Here is an 18,254-nt window from a genome sequence, read left to right on the forward strand (position 1 = left end):
CAGGCATTGCCCTCTTCCGCCGGCGCTGGGAAGCTCCGCCGTTGGGGTCTCTCATATGTCTTGAGCCGCGGTGAAAACGGTGTGGGCCAAGTGTGTGTGCGTGGCCGTTGCAAAGCCACGACCACCCAAAACAATATACCCAGCTACTGGCATTCTGTCGTTTCCTCCACCCGACGACGACGATTTAGTTCATGAGTTTGTTTAAAAAAGGGTGCTCATAGTGGATACATTTGTCATTTGATTTGGGTGGGCCTTTCAGTGAGCCTGCTTTTACTGGGCTATTTTTTTTTATTGTAAATTTTTGACAAGAAAAAAGAAAAAATAGAATGGAGTACACTAGAATTTTATGCCGATCTCCATCGGAAAGTTATTTTCAGAGAGTTATTTTTGTAAAGTTAACAGGTCTTAAGTCTTCATACCACATTATTTCGGTGAACCTCCTAATGTTCATATCTCTTCTCTTTTAGCTCGGTTTATCAACATTTACTACTATGATTTAAAGATTTTCCCATTTTTTTTCCTTTCAATGGACACATGTATATAGCAAGGTAATGAAACACTAGCAGTTAATGGCAAGAAGCAAGTCAGTGACATTCCAGGGGCTCTTTGTTATTGCAGTTTCTCTGTTGCATCAGTTTGACACACTCCTTTCTCCAGATTGTCATAAGTTCTTGTACATTTCAAGTTGTCTTCCTCTGGATTTGTAACCAATTACAGTACTGCATATGGTCAGTACTGTGATTTAAGTAACCGTTTTTGGGAATGCAAATGCCTCGCTGTTTCTCTCATGGAAAAATATGCTTCAAGTTCAAAGCGCAAAATGGATTTTGCCCTTAGTTCAGGGGGATATACACAGAAGACTTAGGCTAGTTGGTTATAGTGGCGATAGGGACAATAGTGATATGCTATCACCGTTCACTAAGACAACACTTAAACAGCCAACTTTTAATAGTGATGTACTTCTAAAGCTCTTAATTTATTTAGCTTTCTTTTGTTAAATCTCAGAAGGCTTGTGAGTCTCCACTTTAAGGCAGTAATTCTGATCTTACCTTCCCGGATGTTAACCCTAACCTGACTTCTCCAGTCAGGTCTGGTGGTAATAATGTTCCATTCAATAAGGGCTCTTATGTTTTCCTCGGCTGTTTATTTATTTATACTTTATTGACTTAATATAAAAAAAAAACTTACAAATATAAAGATACATCATTTACTATATAAATTGCACAAGAGAGATTTGCTTTAGTTAAAATATTGTCCACAAAAATATATAAATAAACAAACAAATTCTGATTAGTAACAAAGTAATACCATTCCAAATCTATTTATTATCATTAGTTCTTATAGAAATCCAGGATTTCATATACATAATTACAAAGATATATTGGGTTTCCTTCATTCAACAAGTTTACAATGTCCGAGTAATCAAGGTTAGGATATTTCGAACGAATGTGTGCGCTAAGCGGACAATGTAATAGTATATGTTCCTCATCTTGTACCTGATTTTCCGTACATACACAAATACGTAACTCACGCAGGATCGAATTCTCAAATTCTTTATTTACTTTGGATGTATGGTGCTTAACCCTTTTGCATTCCTCTAATCCTAGTTGCTCTTTTAGACTAGATTGTGAGGGAAAAGACCGTGTTGGTAGTCTGGTTCCTAATATCCCTCCACTTACTAGAGAAAGCGCTTTTAAGCAAAATCGTATTTCCTATGTGAATGGCGTGGCATACTGTAAGATTCTCTTAGAACTTCAATGTTGCTGATGAAGTTTCTGGTATTGTTGATTGGTTGCATCATGTTTCATATGGCAATGAGCGTCGATACCTTGCAAAGGAGGGTAAATGTAAGTGCTATTACTTCTACTACTAGAACATGTCTTAATAACACTAATGCAGGAGCTCCCGTACCGGTTTTAAACAAACGGGAAAACCAGTAAGTACTGTAATGTCTCGGTTAGTCCTGGTGTACAGGAAGATGAGAAGGAACGAAGCATAGTGGAAGACCCAGAATGCGATGAAATAGATCTCCTTTTTAAACCATGCGTAACCTTATTGCTGATAAATGCCCTAGTAAGTTACTTTAGGGAAGCTCTGATGCTGGTTTTGCTTACAAGTATTTGGAGACAGCTACTTTACAGATTGATTATACTTTTCAGTTCTCCCTCTCATTGTGAATAGAATAGCTAAATTTATATCTCAAATACAAATGAAGACTAGTAATTCAGATTCTCGTTTAGTCTTTAAGCCTCCTATACATCAAAGGCATTTTGACTTGTATAAGACTAGTTACCTAATCTAGTAATAAATTTTAAGAGGATAGGAATAGTTTCGACTTTGATATTGAAATAACAAAGAGACTGTTGCGTGTCACTGCCTCGCTTCTAGCCATTAACTGCTAGTGTCTCATTACTAGAAACATGTCTTGAATTGAAAGGTAATGGGAAAGTGTTTCAATTTTAACGGTAAGTGTCAATAAACCAAGCTTCTAGGGAAGCAATATGAACATCAGATGAGTATAGAAGTAAACATTATTAGAATTATGTATTTTCTATATACTGAGTCTTCTTATTTGTCTTTGACTATATCCATAGCTATGCCAAAAATAACTTGTGCAAAATAATCTTTGGAAATTTAGTTGAGTAATGTATATAGACTATAATACAGGCTATGTCCTTCACCTTTACAAATGGTAATGCATTAGTAATGTTAAGCAATCCACTATAATCCATAAGTTAATAAAAACATCTTTAATTAACACTTAAAGTGATTTGAACATTTTGAAGTAGTTATCTTGAAAGTAAAAGGATTAAGTCCTGTAAGAAGGCTGAAAAAATATGGAAGTATGGTTTGTTATATCTGTAAGGTAGCTAAACTTAGCAATGATAACATGCATTTTTTTAATGAAATTACTTTCTGGCTATAAATCTGCTAATTATATTTCTCTTTTCATCTCACTCAGCCCCAAATAGCAGTGGTCAGGATGGTTTAAATCACAGCCATAGTAGTCACAGCAACTCTAGAGGTCTCAACTTAACCGATCCCACTGTTAACACAAAAATGGCCATGAATGCTATAAATGAAATGTGGTCCGCTAGCTTATTCAAGGAGGACAGTATAGCTGTGGACCTTGAACCCAATGCACCAGTTTCAAAGCCAAGTGCACAATTTGCCATATTCCAGGTGAGATTTGTTTGTTTGTTACAGAGCTTGTCTCTGAGCGGTGGCTCTTGGACTAAAAGTCATAGCCCCCCAAGGTGAGATTATACTTCACACAGGTCCTTAAACTTACAGACGTTTGACTTGCAAACATTCGGCGATACAGACTCAAATCCAACTGAAAATAACAAAGTTAAGATAAAGAAATGCTGTAATAAAACAATATTGTATCGTTTAATACAGAAAGTAAAATTACATTTGTAATAGCCGGATATCTATTTCATATGAAACCTGACTGTTTGTTGACTTATGCAGCCGGAAATCATAGGCATGGGATTCAAAATTTTACGTTTTATTTACAAACAATTAGACTTGCAAAACACCTTTTTGGAACCAATTAAGTTCTGTGTTATAACTTTCTCATATGTATATTTACGGTAAAGAAGTTTTTGTGTGCAAGTAGTCTGTATCTTTGATTTCTTTGTCGTAAGGATAACGAGTGCGAGAAAGACGATAACGTTTCCCAGAAGGCCCCGTCGCAGCCGTTCACCATCTTCAGTGATGACGGTGGAAATCACGCTTCAAAGGCTGCTGAACCATTTACTGTTTTTCAAGATGAAGCCCCATCTAAATCAAAGGTTAGTTTTTTATATTTTTGTAATGTCTTGATTAATATGGTAGTATTCAAGCCCTGAAGGAAATTATAAAATTATATTTTTATACATACATACACCAAGGCACTTCCCCCAACTTTTGGGGGGTAGCCGACATCAAACAAATGAAATAGAAAAGGGGACCTCTCCTCTCTACGTTCCTCCCAGCCTGACAAGGGACTCAACCGAGTTTGGCTGGTACTGCTAGGGGTGCCTCAGCCCAACCTCCCCCGTTATCTACCATAGATGAAGCTCCATAACAATGAATCCCCTACTGCTGCTACCTCCGCGGTCTTCCAAGGCACCGGAGGAAGCAGCAGAGCCTACCGGAACTGCGTCACAATCGCTCGCCATTCATTCCTATTTCTAGCACGCTCTCTTGCCTCTCTTACATCTATCCTCATATCACCAAGAGCTTCCTTCACTCCGTCCATCCACCCAAACCTTGGCCTTCCTCTTGTACTTCTCCCATCAACTCTTGCATTCATCACCTTCTTTAGCAGACAGCCATTTTCCACTCTCTCAACATGGCCAAACCACCTCAACACATTCATATCCACTGTAGCTGCTAACTCATTTCTTACACCCGTTCTCACCCTCACTACTTCGTTCCTATCCCTATCTACTTGAGATACACCAGCCATACTCCTTAGACATTTCGTCTCAAACACATTCAATTTCTGTCTCTCTGTCACTTTCATTCCCCACGACTCCGATCCATACATCACAGTTGGTACAATCACTTTCTCATACAGATCTCTCTTTATATTCATGCCCAACCCTCTATTTTTTATTACTCCCTTAACTGCCCCCAACACTTTGCATCCTTCATTCACTCTTGACGTACATCTGCTTCCACTCCACCATATTTTTATACCCATATTGAATATGAATAACTTATATTAAGGGTGATTTTGTCACCTTTGTAAATACTGTATGCAAGTTTTACTATGTTTACATGTGCTGTACAAAAGGTGTAACAATAAATTCAGGTTTTTTTGTAGCATGTGTTCTGTAGTTATTTGGAAACATGTTACTAATATATAATTTTGTCTTTTAATTTTTATTGTCAAGCTTCCATTATTAACCTTTATTTGGTCACAGTTTCAGCTCTTGAGGAGCACCTAATGAATTTTGAAAGCCGTAACATTTTACTTTTTGTTTTATCGTAGTCTAAAGTTTTGCATCTTATTCATTCATATTTAATCATAACAAAATGAATAGGGAAAATGTTAAATGTAATCATGGGATGTCCCCCTTGAAAGGGAAAAACTGAATTTTAAGAAGATTAACTCTTTCATTCCGATGATGCTTGCTGAACATCAAAACATGCCAGCTACAATATACTGTACTATGATGTACTGGATATGTCATTTACAAATAGAAACCATGTGGAAGTTAAAATCATTTGTATATCCTACCGAAGAGTACAACATATGGTCGTGTAATACACCCAAGGATATTTCACTTGAAAAGCTCCTTCCCTCCTTGATTTTAGCCCTCCTCCTCCTCCTCCTCCTCCTCCTCCTCCTCCTCCTCCTCCTTCAGCCAACCAAGTGTCCTTGGGATTCTAGCCTCTATTTCTAATTGTGTAAGCTATTTTAGTGCAGTTTTATCTTTCCATGCATAATGAGACACAGACAAAATATAACAAAGCAAATTTCTGAAAAATTATCCTTTAATCACTTAACAATGAATATGAATAATTTATTGGTTGTTTATAGTAAAATACAGTAGAAAAAAAGAAACTTTCGAAATATTTCTTCCGTAACCATTAGTAAAACATACTGAGGGAGATTCACTGCCCTGTAGTAAAGGGTTAAATATTTTTTGTAATTTTTGCGGAAATTCTGTAGCGATTTGCAAGCAGAATTTCATAAAGGACCAAAGACTGACGCCTTCTTTTTCTCCCCTTTATAGTTGGCTAGTAGTATCACAGACATTGATCAGCTGTATCCTGAAAACCAAGATGAAAATGCACCACCTGAAGGCTTCAAGCAAGAAAAAAAGGCCCGGGCTTTAGCGGGTGTTTTGCAGCCTGCAACTAATGTCCCTGTCTCTTTAAATGATGAGGAAGATAAGATTGACGACAATAATCCCCAGAGGGAAGATAACTCTGACAAAGTAAGTTCAAACTCTGTTTGGAAAATTTTTACTTTGATGTCTTCAAGTTTTGCTTTTCAGGGAAATCTTTTTTTTTTTTTTTTTTTAATTAATTAAAAATATGTTTTTATGGAAGAAATGATATGATCATTGAGTTTTTTGCTTTCGTACACAACTATTTAAGATTTGAATAATTGAGTGTCATGCATTTGTTTGAACAAATGTCTTAACCCTTTTACCCCCAGGCTATTTGGAAATTTTCAACCCTTTAACCCCCAGGGGTTATTTTTTTCAAGCACATTTTGCAGTATTTTTTTTTTCTAAATTGCTCTAACAGCCTTAATTTTTGTCATAGAGAGGTCAGGTTGGTCTCATTCTCTTGGAAAATGCCTGAAGTTTCTAAAAAAAAAAATTTCAAAAATATGCAAAAAAAAAAAAAAATTTAAATAGCAGTTTTTTGCAAGGACGTACCGGTACGTCCATGGGGGTAAAGGGATGAGTTTTGTGAAACGTATCAGTATGTCCTTTGGGGGTAAAAGGGTTAATAGTACACCTTGTTATGCTTTCTCAGTAATTCTAAAATGACATAATTTTTAGTGAACCTTTATCCTTATTCATATTGAATAAGACATTTATTCTCTCTCTCTCTCTCTCTCTCTCTCTCTCTCTCTCTCTCTCTCTCTCTCTCTCTCTCTCTCTCTCTCTCTCTCTCTCTCTCTCTCTCTTTTTCATATATTACACCCTTTAGTGTATAATCGTTTAAGGTGTAAGTTGTATTTTTTAGTTTTGTGCAAACATTAAATACAAAAATTACTTTTATTTCCGTACCAAACAGGACGATAACTTTGAAGAAGACTTTTTGCCAATAAATGGAACAATGATTGGTGATTTCACTTTAAAAATGCCTAACAATCCAGAAGCATTTGCTAAAAATCTGAAGATTGCATCCACGCCTGCATTTTTCCTCAAGCAAAATAATGGAGACGACGAGACATTTGGTAATCTTCTCAAAGGTGGCAAGTAAGTTTGATCTTTTGAATAGTTTATTTACTGTTTTGATGTCATTCATTAAATTTAATTATGCTGAGTTCTTATTAAAGTTTCTTTTTAAATTAAATTTTGAGTTGTGAATTGGAGATCTTAACCCTTTTACCCCCAGGCTCTTTGGAAATTTCCAACCTTTAACCCCCAGGGGGTTATTTTTTTCCCAGCACATTTTGCAGTATATTCTTTTTAAATTGCTCTAACAGCCTTAATTTTTGTCAGAGAGAGGTCAGGTTGGTCTCATTCTCTTGGAAAATGCCTGAATTTTTTCAAAAATTTATCAAAAATATGAAAAAAAAAATTTTTAAAGCATTTTTTTTGCAAGGACGTACCGGTACGTCCATGGGGGTAAAGGGATGGGTTTTGTGAAACGTACCAGTACGTCCTTTGGGGGTAAAAGGGTTAATTTGCATCAGTAAATTGGATTGTAAGTATGAGCTGTATTTCTGACAATTTTACTAATGGTTTGGTTATTTTTTCTATAGGTTATTGAGGCAAGCCTTTGGTATTTTAATTAATATGTTCCTTAACTCAGTCTTTTTTCTTATTAATGCGTTAATTTTGATCGTTATGGAAGATTTGGTTTAACAAAGATAAGGGATTCCTAATATGAAGTGTTTTTCATTTTATCTTTTTTGTTTAAGGTTAGATGTAAAATGAGTTTTTGTACATTTCCATTTTGTGCACAGTACCTAGACCTCCATCAGTGTTTTTTTGCATTTCAACAGATCATCATCTGAATATAAAATGTTTTCTCATCCTTTTTTATTGAATATCCAAACCATTTCAATTTGCCATATTGTCACTCTCTTTATATGACATCTTTCTGCATCCATGTTTTGTAATAACGATCTCCCACTGCTTTTGTAATTTGGATCTTACTCAATAGCCACACCATTTTAAAATTTTCATTTGCTTTCAGTGTTTGTTTTATTTCCAGTAGGATATATTTGGATTTAGGTCTGTGTGGTTTCCAAGGTCTTTCCTGTGAAAGTATATAACGGAATTCAATACGTCTAATCTCATTCCATTTCATCAAAGTTACTCCTACCTTGTATTTTCCCTCACTGTCCGCAGTACGTGTTTCTGCAAAAAGGGTTGTGAGTTTTTTCATCTTTTAATTTTCTTTTTATTTACAAAACATTTATCATAAGTTGCCTTACTGATCATGAAGTAACTCTAATCACTACAATTTTAGATGAAGCTAACATACCCATTCAAGCTTGCCAGAACCATTTGATGCCCTGTGTTGACCATATTTTCTTGTGGAGATTGTATGTACCTCATGGGGTCCTTTCTCAGATCCTCCTCTGATGCCTTTGTATAGCTACTGCAGATAACAAACCTTAGCTTAGAGTAGATTGTGCTACTGAAGACTGGGCTCCTCAGATTTAGATTCAGAAAAAAACCTTAAAATTGAGGGATGAGATTGCCTTGTTATCTAGGACACTCCAAAATCAAACCATTGTTCTTTGGTCTTGGGTAATGCCATAGCCTCTGTGCCATGGTCTTCCACCGTCTTAGGTTAGAGATCTCTTGCTTGAGGGTACACTTGAGCCCATTATTCTATCTTGTTTCTCTTCCTCTTGTTTTGTTGAAGTTTTTATAGTTTATATAGGAAATATTTATTTTAATACTTTTACTGTTCATTTTTCAACTTCGTTCCTTCATGATTATATTATCTGTTCGCTTGTATGCATGTACATGATCATCTCTGTCATGCCATAGCTCCTCTTACAATCTTTTCTACTTTTTGTTAATCTTCCAGTTATCTACATCTACAAAGGTAGTAAAGCATGTGTTAGGATAGGAAATGAAGTGAGCGATTGGTTTCCGGTGAGAGTGGGGCTGAGACAGGGATGTGTGATGTCACCGTGGTTGTTTAACTTGTGTGTTGATGGAGTGGGGAGAGAGGTGAATGCTCGAGTGCTTGGACGAGGATGGAAACTGGTAGACGAGAATGACCATGAATGGGAGGTAAATCAGTTGTTGTTTGCGGATGATACTGTACTGGTTGCAGACGCAGAAGAGAAGCTTGGCCGATTAGTGACAGAATTTGGAAGGGTGTGTGAGAGAAGGAAGTTGAGAGTTAATGTGGGTAAGAGTAAGGTTATGAGATGTACGAGAAGGGAAGGTGGTGCAAGGTTGAATGTCATGTTGAATGGAGAGTTACTTGAGGAGGTGGATCAGTTTAAGTACTTGGGGTCTGTTGTTGCAGCAAATGGTGGAGTGGAAGCAGATGTATGTCAGAGAGTGAATGAAGGATGCAATGTGTTGGGGGCAGTTAAGGGAGTAGTAAAAAATAGAGGGTTGGGCATGAATGTAAAGAGAGATCTATATGAGAAAGTGATTGTACCAACTGTGATGTATGGATCGGAGTTGTGGGGAATGAAAGTTATGGAGAGACAGAAATTGAATGTGTGTGAGATGAAGTGTCTAAGGAGTATGGCTGGTGTATCTCGAATAGATAGGGTTAGGAATGAAGTAGTGAGGGTGAGAACGGGTGTAAGAAATGAGTTAGCAGCTAGAGTGGATATGAATGTGTTGAGGTGGTTTGGCCATGTTGAGAGAATGGAAAATGGCTGTCTGCTAAAGAAGGTGATGAATGCAAGAGTTGATGGGAGAAGTACAAGAGGAAGGCCAAGGTTTGGGTGGATGGATGGAGTGAAGGAAGCTCTGGGTGATAAGAGGATAGATGTGAGAGAGGCAAGAGAGCGTGCTAGAAATAGGAATGAATGGCGAGCGATTGTGACGCAGTTCCGGTAGGCCCTGCTGCTTCCTCCGGTGCCTTGGAAGACCACGGAGGTAGCAGCAGTAGGGGATTCAGCATTATGAAGCTTCATCTGTGGTGGATAATGTGGGAGGGTGGGCTGTTGCACCCCTAGCAGTACCAGCCGAACTCGGTTGAGTCCCCTGTCAGGCTGGGAGGAACCTAGAGAGGAGACGTCCCCTTCTTTTGTTTCATTTGTTTGATGTCGGCTACCCCCAAAAATGGGGGAAGTGCCTTGGTATATGTATGTATGTTACTGTTCTTAAAATATTTGATTTTTCCTTTTTTTTCCTCACTGGGCTATTTTCCCTGTTGGAGTCCCTAAGCTTAAAGCATCCTGCTTTTCCAATTAGGGTTGTAGCTTAGTAAGTAATTATAATAATAATAGAGGTAAACATACCAGTGTACCCCTCTGCCACTGCAGGCAGGGGTTGGATTTGAAAAAGGAGTCTTGATGTTGCCACAAAATCCTTTGTTGAGAAAGACTAGGATAGAGTATGGAAAAGATCCTAAGGTTTACAGGTTAAGTTCCTCAGAACAGGGCTGGGTGGATGGCCTCATCCTTAAAATGATTGGTCTCTTTCAATTGGCAGCAAAAGGAATCTTGCTTAGTCTCCTAGGAGAGTTTAAGTTTCCCTTGATACACTCAGCCATCCGTTTTATGGGCTAGTAGGATAGTTCCCATTCCCTATAAGCTAACGGGCAACTAGTCACAGCTCTCTACTCGTAAATTTATTATCCTATTATTATTATTGTTATTGTTATAAATAAATTACAAGAGAAGTAATGAACAATTTCGAACAGTAACAAGTTTATATAACTGAAAAAGAAGGAAGAGAAATAAGATAGAATAGTGTGCCAGTGTACCCTCAAGCATGAGAATTCTAACCCAAGACAGTGGAAGACCAGGGTATAAAGGCCATGGTACTACTCACGACTAGAGAATAATGATTTGATTTTGGAGTGGCCTTCTCTTAGAAGAGCTGATTACCATAGTTAAAGAGTTTCTTTTACAAGAGGAAAGTAGCCCCTGCACAATTACATTGCAGTTGTTAACTTCTTGAGCAAAGAAGAATTGTTTGGTAATCTCACTGTTGTCAGGTGTATGAGGACAGGAGAATGAGGAAAGAATAGGCCAGACAATTTGGTATACGTTCAGGTAAAGGAAAATTGAGCCATAACCAGATAGAGGGATCTAATATAGTACTGTTACCAGTCAAAGGACCCAGTAACACTCTAGCAGTAGTATCTCAACAAGTGACTGGTGCCCTGGCCAACCTACTACTTACAAGTGAATGCATCTTGGTGGGAATTGGTACTAGGTGGTTGTGTACTGGTTCAAGTGAGTACGACAGTGATAGCTGTCCGCACTATGGATGCTAAAGGAGAATGGAGGACAATGCCAGTTACTGCAGCTTGCCCTGATATAGATCAGAGCTGCTCTTGCCATACTGCGACTGTCAACTGCTCCATACGTTTTGAATGCAGTGTCCATGACTTGAGGTGTTAGTACCTGGTAAGTGTGATGATATGGCAAGGGGAATGGTTGTGGAAAAAAGTTATTTAAGCTCATTCACATAAGACAAGAAGAGAATTTATGTACTGAAGATAGCAGTAAGGTTGGGAAGACTGCTTTCTGTTGTTTGGGTAGCAGTGCAGTGGGAGATGATAGAATAAAAGCTGAAGCTGCAAACACCAGTGCCTCAATACCTGTATCATTAGCTATCATGCATCCTGAGTATAGCAGTGTTGCTGACCCCGTATTGCTACCCAATGAGCTCCATCTCCTGATAGATCGTGCCAGGGAGAGAGACCGCAACTGCATATTGTCTACTGAAGACTGAAGACACGTTCATCATGATCTTTGGGTCCTAGGACCTCTTATAATGGAATTTTAACTTCATATTCTAATTTTTACAAACAATGCATTTACTAATCCTTCGAGGTTCAAAACTGCTTATGACATAAAAAAATAAGTTTTTCCAGGGCATAAAACAAGCTACACGTTACCCGGCAGCCTCTTATACATGCGCTGATATTTGGTCAAAACTGGTCTCTGTACACTCACAGACTATCCATGGGGAGCTTCACAAAGAATCACACCACATTACATTCATGATTGAAGCAGAAGGATGAATAGAGAACAAGTCTGTAAAAAGAATTAATAAAATTGATCGAACTAATAAGATTGTAAAAGATGAGGTGAATGAACGATGGATACACTTATCAATCAAATGAAAAATGAAGTCTATGAAATCTGGTTATTCACAATTCTAATTAAACCTGAACTACAAACAAAAGTCATTCAACAATAATAACAAAAAACAAACTAACCAAATACTAATACTTTTAATTTGAGACAGACCGCAGCTGGTTCTTCCAAATATACGCATATACAATAGGGGTTAGCCGACATCATTTGTTTGATGTCGGCTACCCCCCAAAACTGGGGGAAGTGCCTTGGTATATGTATGTATGTACAAGAGTGACAGTAAGGACAGAGTCGGATGGACTCTACTAACTGACTGATAAAATTCTATTCATCTAGAGCTATTGCAACTGGAAATCCTTTTCCACTAGGATAAGACATCTTATGGTTGATGGATTCTACCGAGATTGTATATTTCTCTGCATTGAAATTGTGTTCTTTTGTGGACAGGTTGTGATAGAAATTCATTCGATTATTTTAAGATTGAAAATACTGTAAAGATTAATGAGAATACTAGCCTCCTGGCTAGTACAGTGGTAATGCACTAGCTTTGCATTCAAATGAACTGCAGATCTTGAGTCTACCCCTCGACCCATGAGTTTAAGCTCTTTACAAGGGAGGTCACTGCTGTTGTTGGGCACCATGAAGATGGGGTTTGGGCTTCCCTGCCTGATGCTCTGATGAGTATTTCCTCAGATGACATCAGAATTAAAACATGACACCTTTAACCTTTTAATGGTAGGCCTTTTTTTTATCCATAGAGTGTTCTTGGTCTTTTTATTTCTATTTCTTTTCCTACATATGCAGATGGTAAAGCTATATTCAACATTGAGAATTTATCATTTTATTTAGTTACAATGAAGCTTCATCTGTGGTGGATAATATGGGAGGGTGGGCTGTGGCACCCTAGCAGTACCAGCTGAACTCGGTTGAGTCCCTTGTTAGGCTGGAGGAACGTAGAGAGTAGAGGTCCCCTTCTTTGTTTTTGTTTGTTTTGTTTCATTGTTGATGTCGGCTAACCCCCAAAATTGGGGGAAGTGCCTTGGTATATGTATGTATGTATTTAGTTACAATAGAAATCTTACTGTATTTAGTAACTAATATGGAAGTGCCTTGGTATATGTGTGTATGTATGTTCTGCCTAAGGGGCCTGGCTTGAATGCCAATATCTGGGGGTATAGGAATAAAGAACACAAAATCCGGAAAAGATTCACCAAGCTTCGTATGGCAATGGAGAATACGTATACAAAATATTTTGTCAAAATTCTTCTTACTTTCATAGTTACAGGGTTATTAGTAAAAATAACTCATTAAATCAAAAACATTGTTCCCTACAAGAAAATGCAGTATTTCTTGTTATCGTAAATTTGGTAATTATTACGTTTTAATGTAAAATATTTTGTTGACGTCTCGCAGGATTATATACAGGAGAGGGGGTTCCTAGCCCCCTCGTCCCGTCCCTTTTAGTCGCCTCTTACGACAATGGCATCCGTATAGCTTCCACGAGTCACAATACTATGTATTATATAGTAATTACACCCTTCGCCCTACAGTCCTACCACAAACCTCATAGAGAGTACATGTCTGAGTTTGACCTCTGACACTCACTCATTTTTACGTTTGTTTTTCTCGTTTTCGGCAAGAATTTTATCATTTCAAGGATTAAAAGACTAGTTCAACATCTTGCTAACATAAGAAGAAAATTTGCTCTATTAAGAGTTCAGAAGTGGGTAATATTGGTAGTGACGCAGAGAGAGAGAGAGTGAGAGTGGTTTGGATGAAGGAGCGGCTGCCTTGCCTGACAGGAGCCAAAAGAAGCAAAATATTGAGTAAAGGGATCTTCATTTATGATTAGATTATGGTAAAGAACTTTTTCGTTTATTAATATCCAAAAAGGAGCATAAAATTCATAATATTCAGGATTTATTGAAACTATTGTCTTTGTAAAAATACAAAGAAAAACTTTGAATGCCCGTATCTTAAAACTAGTTATTGACCTTCAAATTCTACCTTCTCCCTTAGTTTTAAAGATATAACATTGAAATTTGGTACCTTACTCAGAAAGACATTATAAAACAATCGAATGTTGCCCTTTTTTCCCATTTTTGTTATATATTTTTTCTTAATCTTTTTCCCAGATTTTTATGGTTTATTTTTTTACCATAATGAAAAAATTTATATCTAGCAAAAAAAAAAATGACTTTTATAAAAAAAAAATTTCATATTATTGGAGTTCTACATCAGGTCTATATAGAGTAGTAATCCAAGGTATTAATATTAATTAACAAGGGAGGAGATAGAATTTAAAAAAAACTCATTTTCAGGATAATTCGGCCTGGTGTCGCAAAACCGAAGGTCAGAGGCAAAAATCCTATGCAATTTGGAGATATCCTAGGTCACATTATTAAGTGGTATAAATGTCATAGTCCTCTCCTTAAAAAGCGGCATTAGCCAGCCGGACCCCCTTAAAGAGTGAACGAAATATTTATATTTTAAAAAATTGCTTTATATAGGCAATTATATGTACAGTAGAAAGTTATTTCATCTTCATTAACACAATCTAAAAAATTTTGAGCTTAACTTTTGATTTGCTTTTTACAGCTTCTTCCCAGTTGAAGAAGAAGGAGAGGAGGAGGAGAATAAGGAAGAGGAGCAAAACAGTGGGGAAGTGATGCCACCTCCCAGTGTGACTCGTCCCGCATCATCCCCTCCTGGATTAAGTGCCAAACAACTGTCGCCTATTATGGAGGCTTCCAGAGAATACAAGTAAGGTTTGGATTTATCGACTTGGCTCCTTTACAATTCAGAGATCACTTGATATGCATGTAACTTTCTTTTCGCTGTAATAATCCTATATTTTCCCTTAACGTATACACTTGTGATCTTTGAATGTAAGAGGAAATGCTATTCTAAATCATTGAGTACAGTATTAAGAAATCCAGTCGAGGCTATTCAGATTCTGTGGTGGTAAAGCTCGTCAACCCTCTGCCTGGCCCTAAATCTTAGTCTCTGTGTTTATGGTACATTGGTCAACTTTGTTCTTATCTTTTCTAGGTATTTGTTTTATTTATAAATTGGGTTTTTAAGGTTTTAGATGTTTTAACTATTATTTTTTTTTTGTATTGATTCTACAATGAAACACTTTCATTCAAGGTCATCATCATCAAGCAGTTCTGGATATTCCACAACTTCCACAACATTAGGGTCGAACTCTATCCATGGAATTACCCATTGTGGTGGATTATCAACAACCCAACCATTCCGCACCAGGCATAACTCAAATTCTCAGGCAGAGGTGGGTAATATTTTATTGCTATTGAAATTTTCCCTTCCATTTTAGGACTAGGTGATCAAACATTTCCTTCATTACTAGTTTTGCATTTTGAATATATTCTATCAAAGCAAGAAGTCGTGAAGGCATTATCCAATGTTGTGATTTTGTCAGATGTTGAAGGTGTTCTCGCTGAAAGAAGTCCTCAAGCAACTGCCAGGTCCCAAGTCCCAGTCCTCATGATTTCAAAATAGTGTTGCAAATTTGGCCTGAATCTCTTGTCTTTGTAGTCACTATGGTGTTAACCCTTTTACCCCCAAAGGACGTACTGGTACGTTTCACAAAAGCCATCCCTTTACCCCCATGGACGTACCGGTACGTCCTTGCAAAAAAATGCTATAAACATTTTTTTTTTTCATATTTTTGATAATTTTTTTTGAGAAAATTCAGGCATTTTCCAAGAGAATGGGACCAATCTGACCTTTCTATGACAAAAATTAAGCCTGTTACAGCAATTTAAAAAATGTATACTGCAAAATGTGATGGGATAAAAATAATCCCTTGGGGGTTAAGGGTTGGAAATTTCCAAATAGCCCGGGGGTAAAAGGGTTAATAATTGTATAAGTACCTCTGTAGCTATCCTTCTCATGTGTATCCAGTTTTTTCACGTCAGTACACTATCTGTAATTCAAAACAATGATATATTCAAAATATTTACCAGAATCCTTTAGTCTTTTATAACCGTATTAGTACAAATTTGAAGTCGCAGCCCAGTTTTGTCTATCATGATCCAATAAACACTTGCATGGCTCTAAAGGCAAGACTGCAATTCATCTACCTGAAAATGATTTGATCAGAAAGATATATATCTTTAATACTCATTTCCTTTATATATTCTGTTTACTCCCTGGCATTTTATATCTAATTACCTCTCCAACAATAGACCTTTCTCATCCTTAGATAATACATGAACCTTTAACATATACTTATTTATATTACTTAATGTCATCAGTACACCATGGGTTAAAAGATCTTTGCAGTATCCTTTTGGTCCTTAGCTGCATCCAATTTTGAGGCCTTTACCTTAACCTCAGATATGTTTCCTTCTATTTTTGCTGACCAACCTCTTTTAGTTACTGAACTCCTTCCTGTTTGCATTTCTATATTGAATGGCCTTCCTGGTCCATGTAACCAAAATTCTTTTAATAAACTCTTAAATTCAAATCATGAAAGTAAAAAATGTCCACATTTTACATTTTAAAAAAAATCATTATAAACAGTGTACTACAATGCTAGCTTTTCCATTGGTGGGTTCAAAAGGAAATGAGTTCTCTCCATTTTCTTCTGTTCTGAGCTCATTCTACCATAAGGTTTTCATTGTTTTATTGCCTAGATTTTCTTTGCTTTCCACATGTCTTTGTCCTATGATTCCATATATCGTGCTTTTCTAACCAGCTGTTCCATATCCCTTATTGCATGCCCAAATCATATCAGTTATTGTGATTGAAATTCTTTTTCCTAACCTTCAGACACCACTTCTCTAAACACTAGGTCATTTACATATAACAGCTCCCAGTGACAGCTTGGTAAATTTTTTTTTATTACAAAAAAGAAATAAATGAGTTTAAGTATCAATTGGAGGACCGTCTGTGTTTGTTACAATTCCAGAGAAATCAGTGAATATTTGGCCATGATCATTACCAGAAATTTGACCTCTGTATGATTGATAAAATTGGTCTCAACTTAAGAAGTTATGTAAATTAAAAATCTATTTTATTTAGCCCTGTAGTGCGTAGAGGTTAATGCTATCAGTGCATCTCGTGGGATTTACTGTAGGCATTACTTATGGGTCTTTGGTGCAATCAGTTTTTAGCTTTTACTTCACCTCTTTCAGATTTATTTCTTCCCTCTTGCTGTCCAACCATTTTAGCTTTTACTTCATAGTGCAGTGGCCGGGTTTTCCCAAAGTCGCACTGCAATGCTGAATGGTCTGCCTGGTCCACGCACTGGGCCATATTGCGTAAATTCTTTGTATCTTTAGTCTCTCTTGAAGTTTTCTGTGTAATGCATATCGTTTATTATTCACCAGTTTATCGAGACTACTGAGTTACTCTTGTAACTTTCTAGATACTGTTCTAAATATTGTTAGTTGGTGAGGTATAAAGGTTAGAGAAAGTTTAAATGAAAGCAAAAATTCTGAGGAGGTAGGAAGAGACCAAAGAAAGAACAGATAGAAAAAAAGAAGCCGGAAGCAGTGCATGGGAGGCACACACTAATTGGGATCCCCTACGAAACAGACTGCTTTGTACAGGAATTTATTTTCAACCCTGGTGAAGGACTTAAAGTCTGTTTTGGTACAAATACAAAACTGAGGAAAGGACTCAGGTTTGCGTAGTTAGGGAAAGTAGAAATTGTCTCAAAATTTGTCATATTTAACAAGTATACCTATCAAATTTCAGTCAGTGCTGGAAACTGGAGCTACTCTGCATGCAGGTGATTTCACAAAGTCTGGGTACCTTGCTGACAAGTCAAGAGGCGAAAGTATTGCCGAATCAAAACTCGCTAATGCAACATCTAAGGTATGTTCATAGAAATAATCAGCGATATATATACACAGTTTGTAAAGGCCCAAAAGATGTTTTGGATGGCGAGCTATATTTTTCTCCCATTTTCCGAATACATAAGCGTAACTGTCAAGAGCATAGCATATGATTATTCAAATTTAATATTCATTGTATCGGTATATAATTTATTTATTAAAAATATTCTGAATTAGATACTATTTTGAAACTAGGAATCTAAGATTAATATTCGATTATGTATTTACAGGTTTAAGGTGCCTGACATATGTAGAATAAAAATTCTTTGTCATAATTTGCTATGATTATTTTTTAAAATTACATCAGTCGAATTGCATCATCATCATCATTATTCTTATTATTATTATTATTATTATTATTATTATTATTATTATTATGATGATGATTATTACCTAATCAGTCTTCCTATTGGGGAAATACACATTACCAAAAATAGTAACCCAGT

At 36.8% G+C, this 18,254-nt stretch overlaps 1 protein-coding gene across 1 annotated transcript in view; it reads left to right on the forward strand.

The window, feature by feature from the left end:
• Positions 1–18,254, forward strand: part of LOC137642807 (mitotic checkpoint serine/threonine-protein kinase BUB1-like) — a 90,244-nt gene that overhangs the window by 50,491 nt on the left and 21,499 nt on the right. Inside the window, 7 exon segments of the mRNA XM_068375681.1 lie at positions 2,963–3,183; positions 3,651–3,797; positions 5,733–5,936; positions 6,751–6,935; positions 14,540–14,704; positions 15,092–15,233; positions 17,669–17,788. Coding sequence (XP_068231782.1) covers positions 2,963–3,183; positions 3,651–3,797; positions 5,733–5,936; positions 6,751–6,935; positions 14,540–14,704; positions 15,092–15,233; positions 17,669–17,788 — 1,184 coding nt within the window.

This window comes from Palaemon carinicauda, chromosome 6 (genome assembly GCF_036898095.1).
Source record: "Palaemon carinicauda isolate YSFRI2023 chromosome 6, ASM3689809v2, whole genome shotgun sequence".
Lineage (NCBI taxonomy): Eukaryota > Metazoa > Arthropoda > Malacostraca > Decapoda > Palaemonidae > Palaemon > Palaemon carinicauda.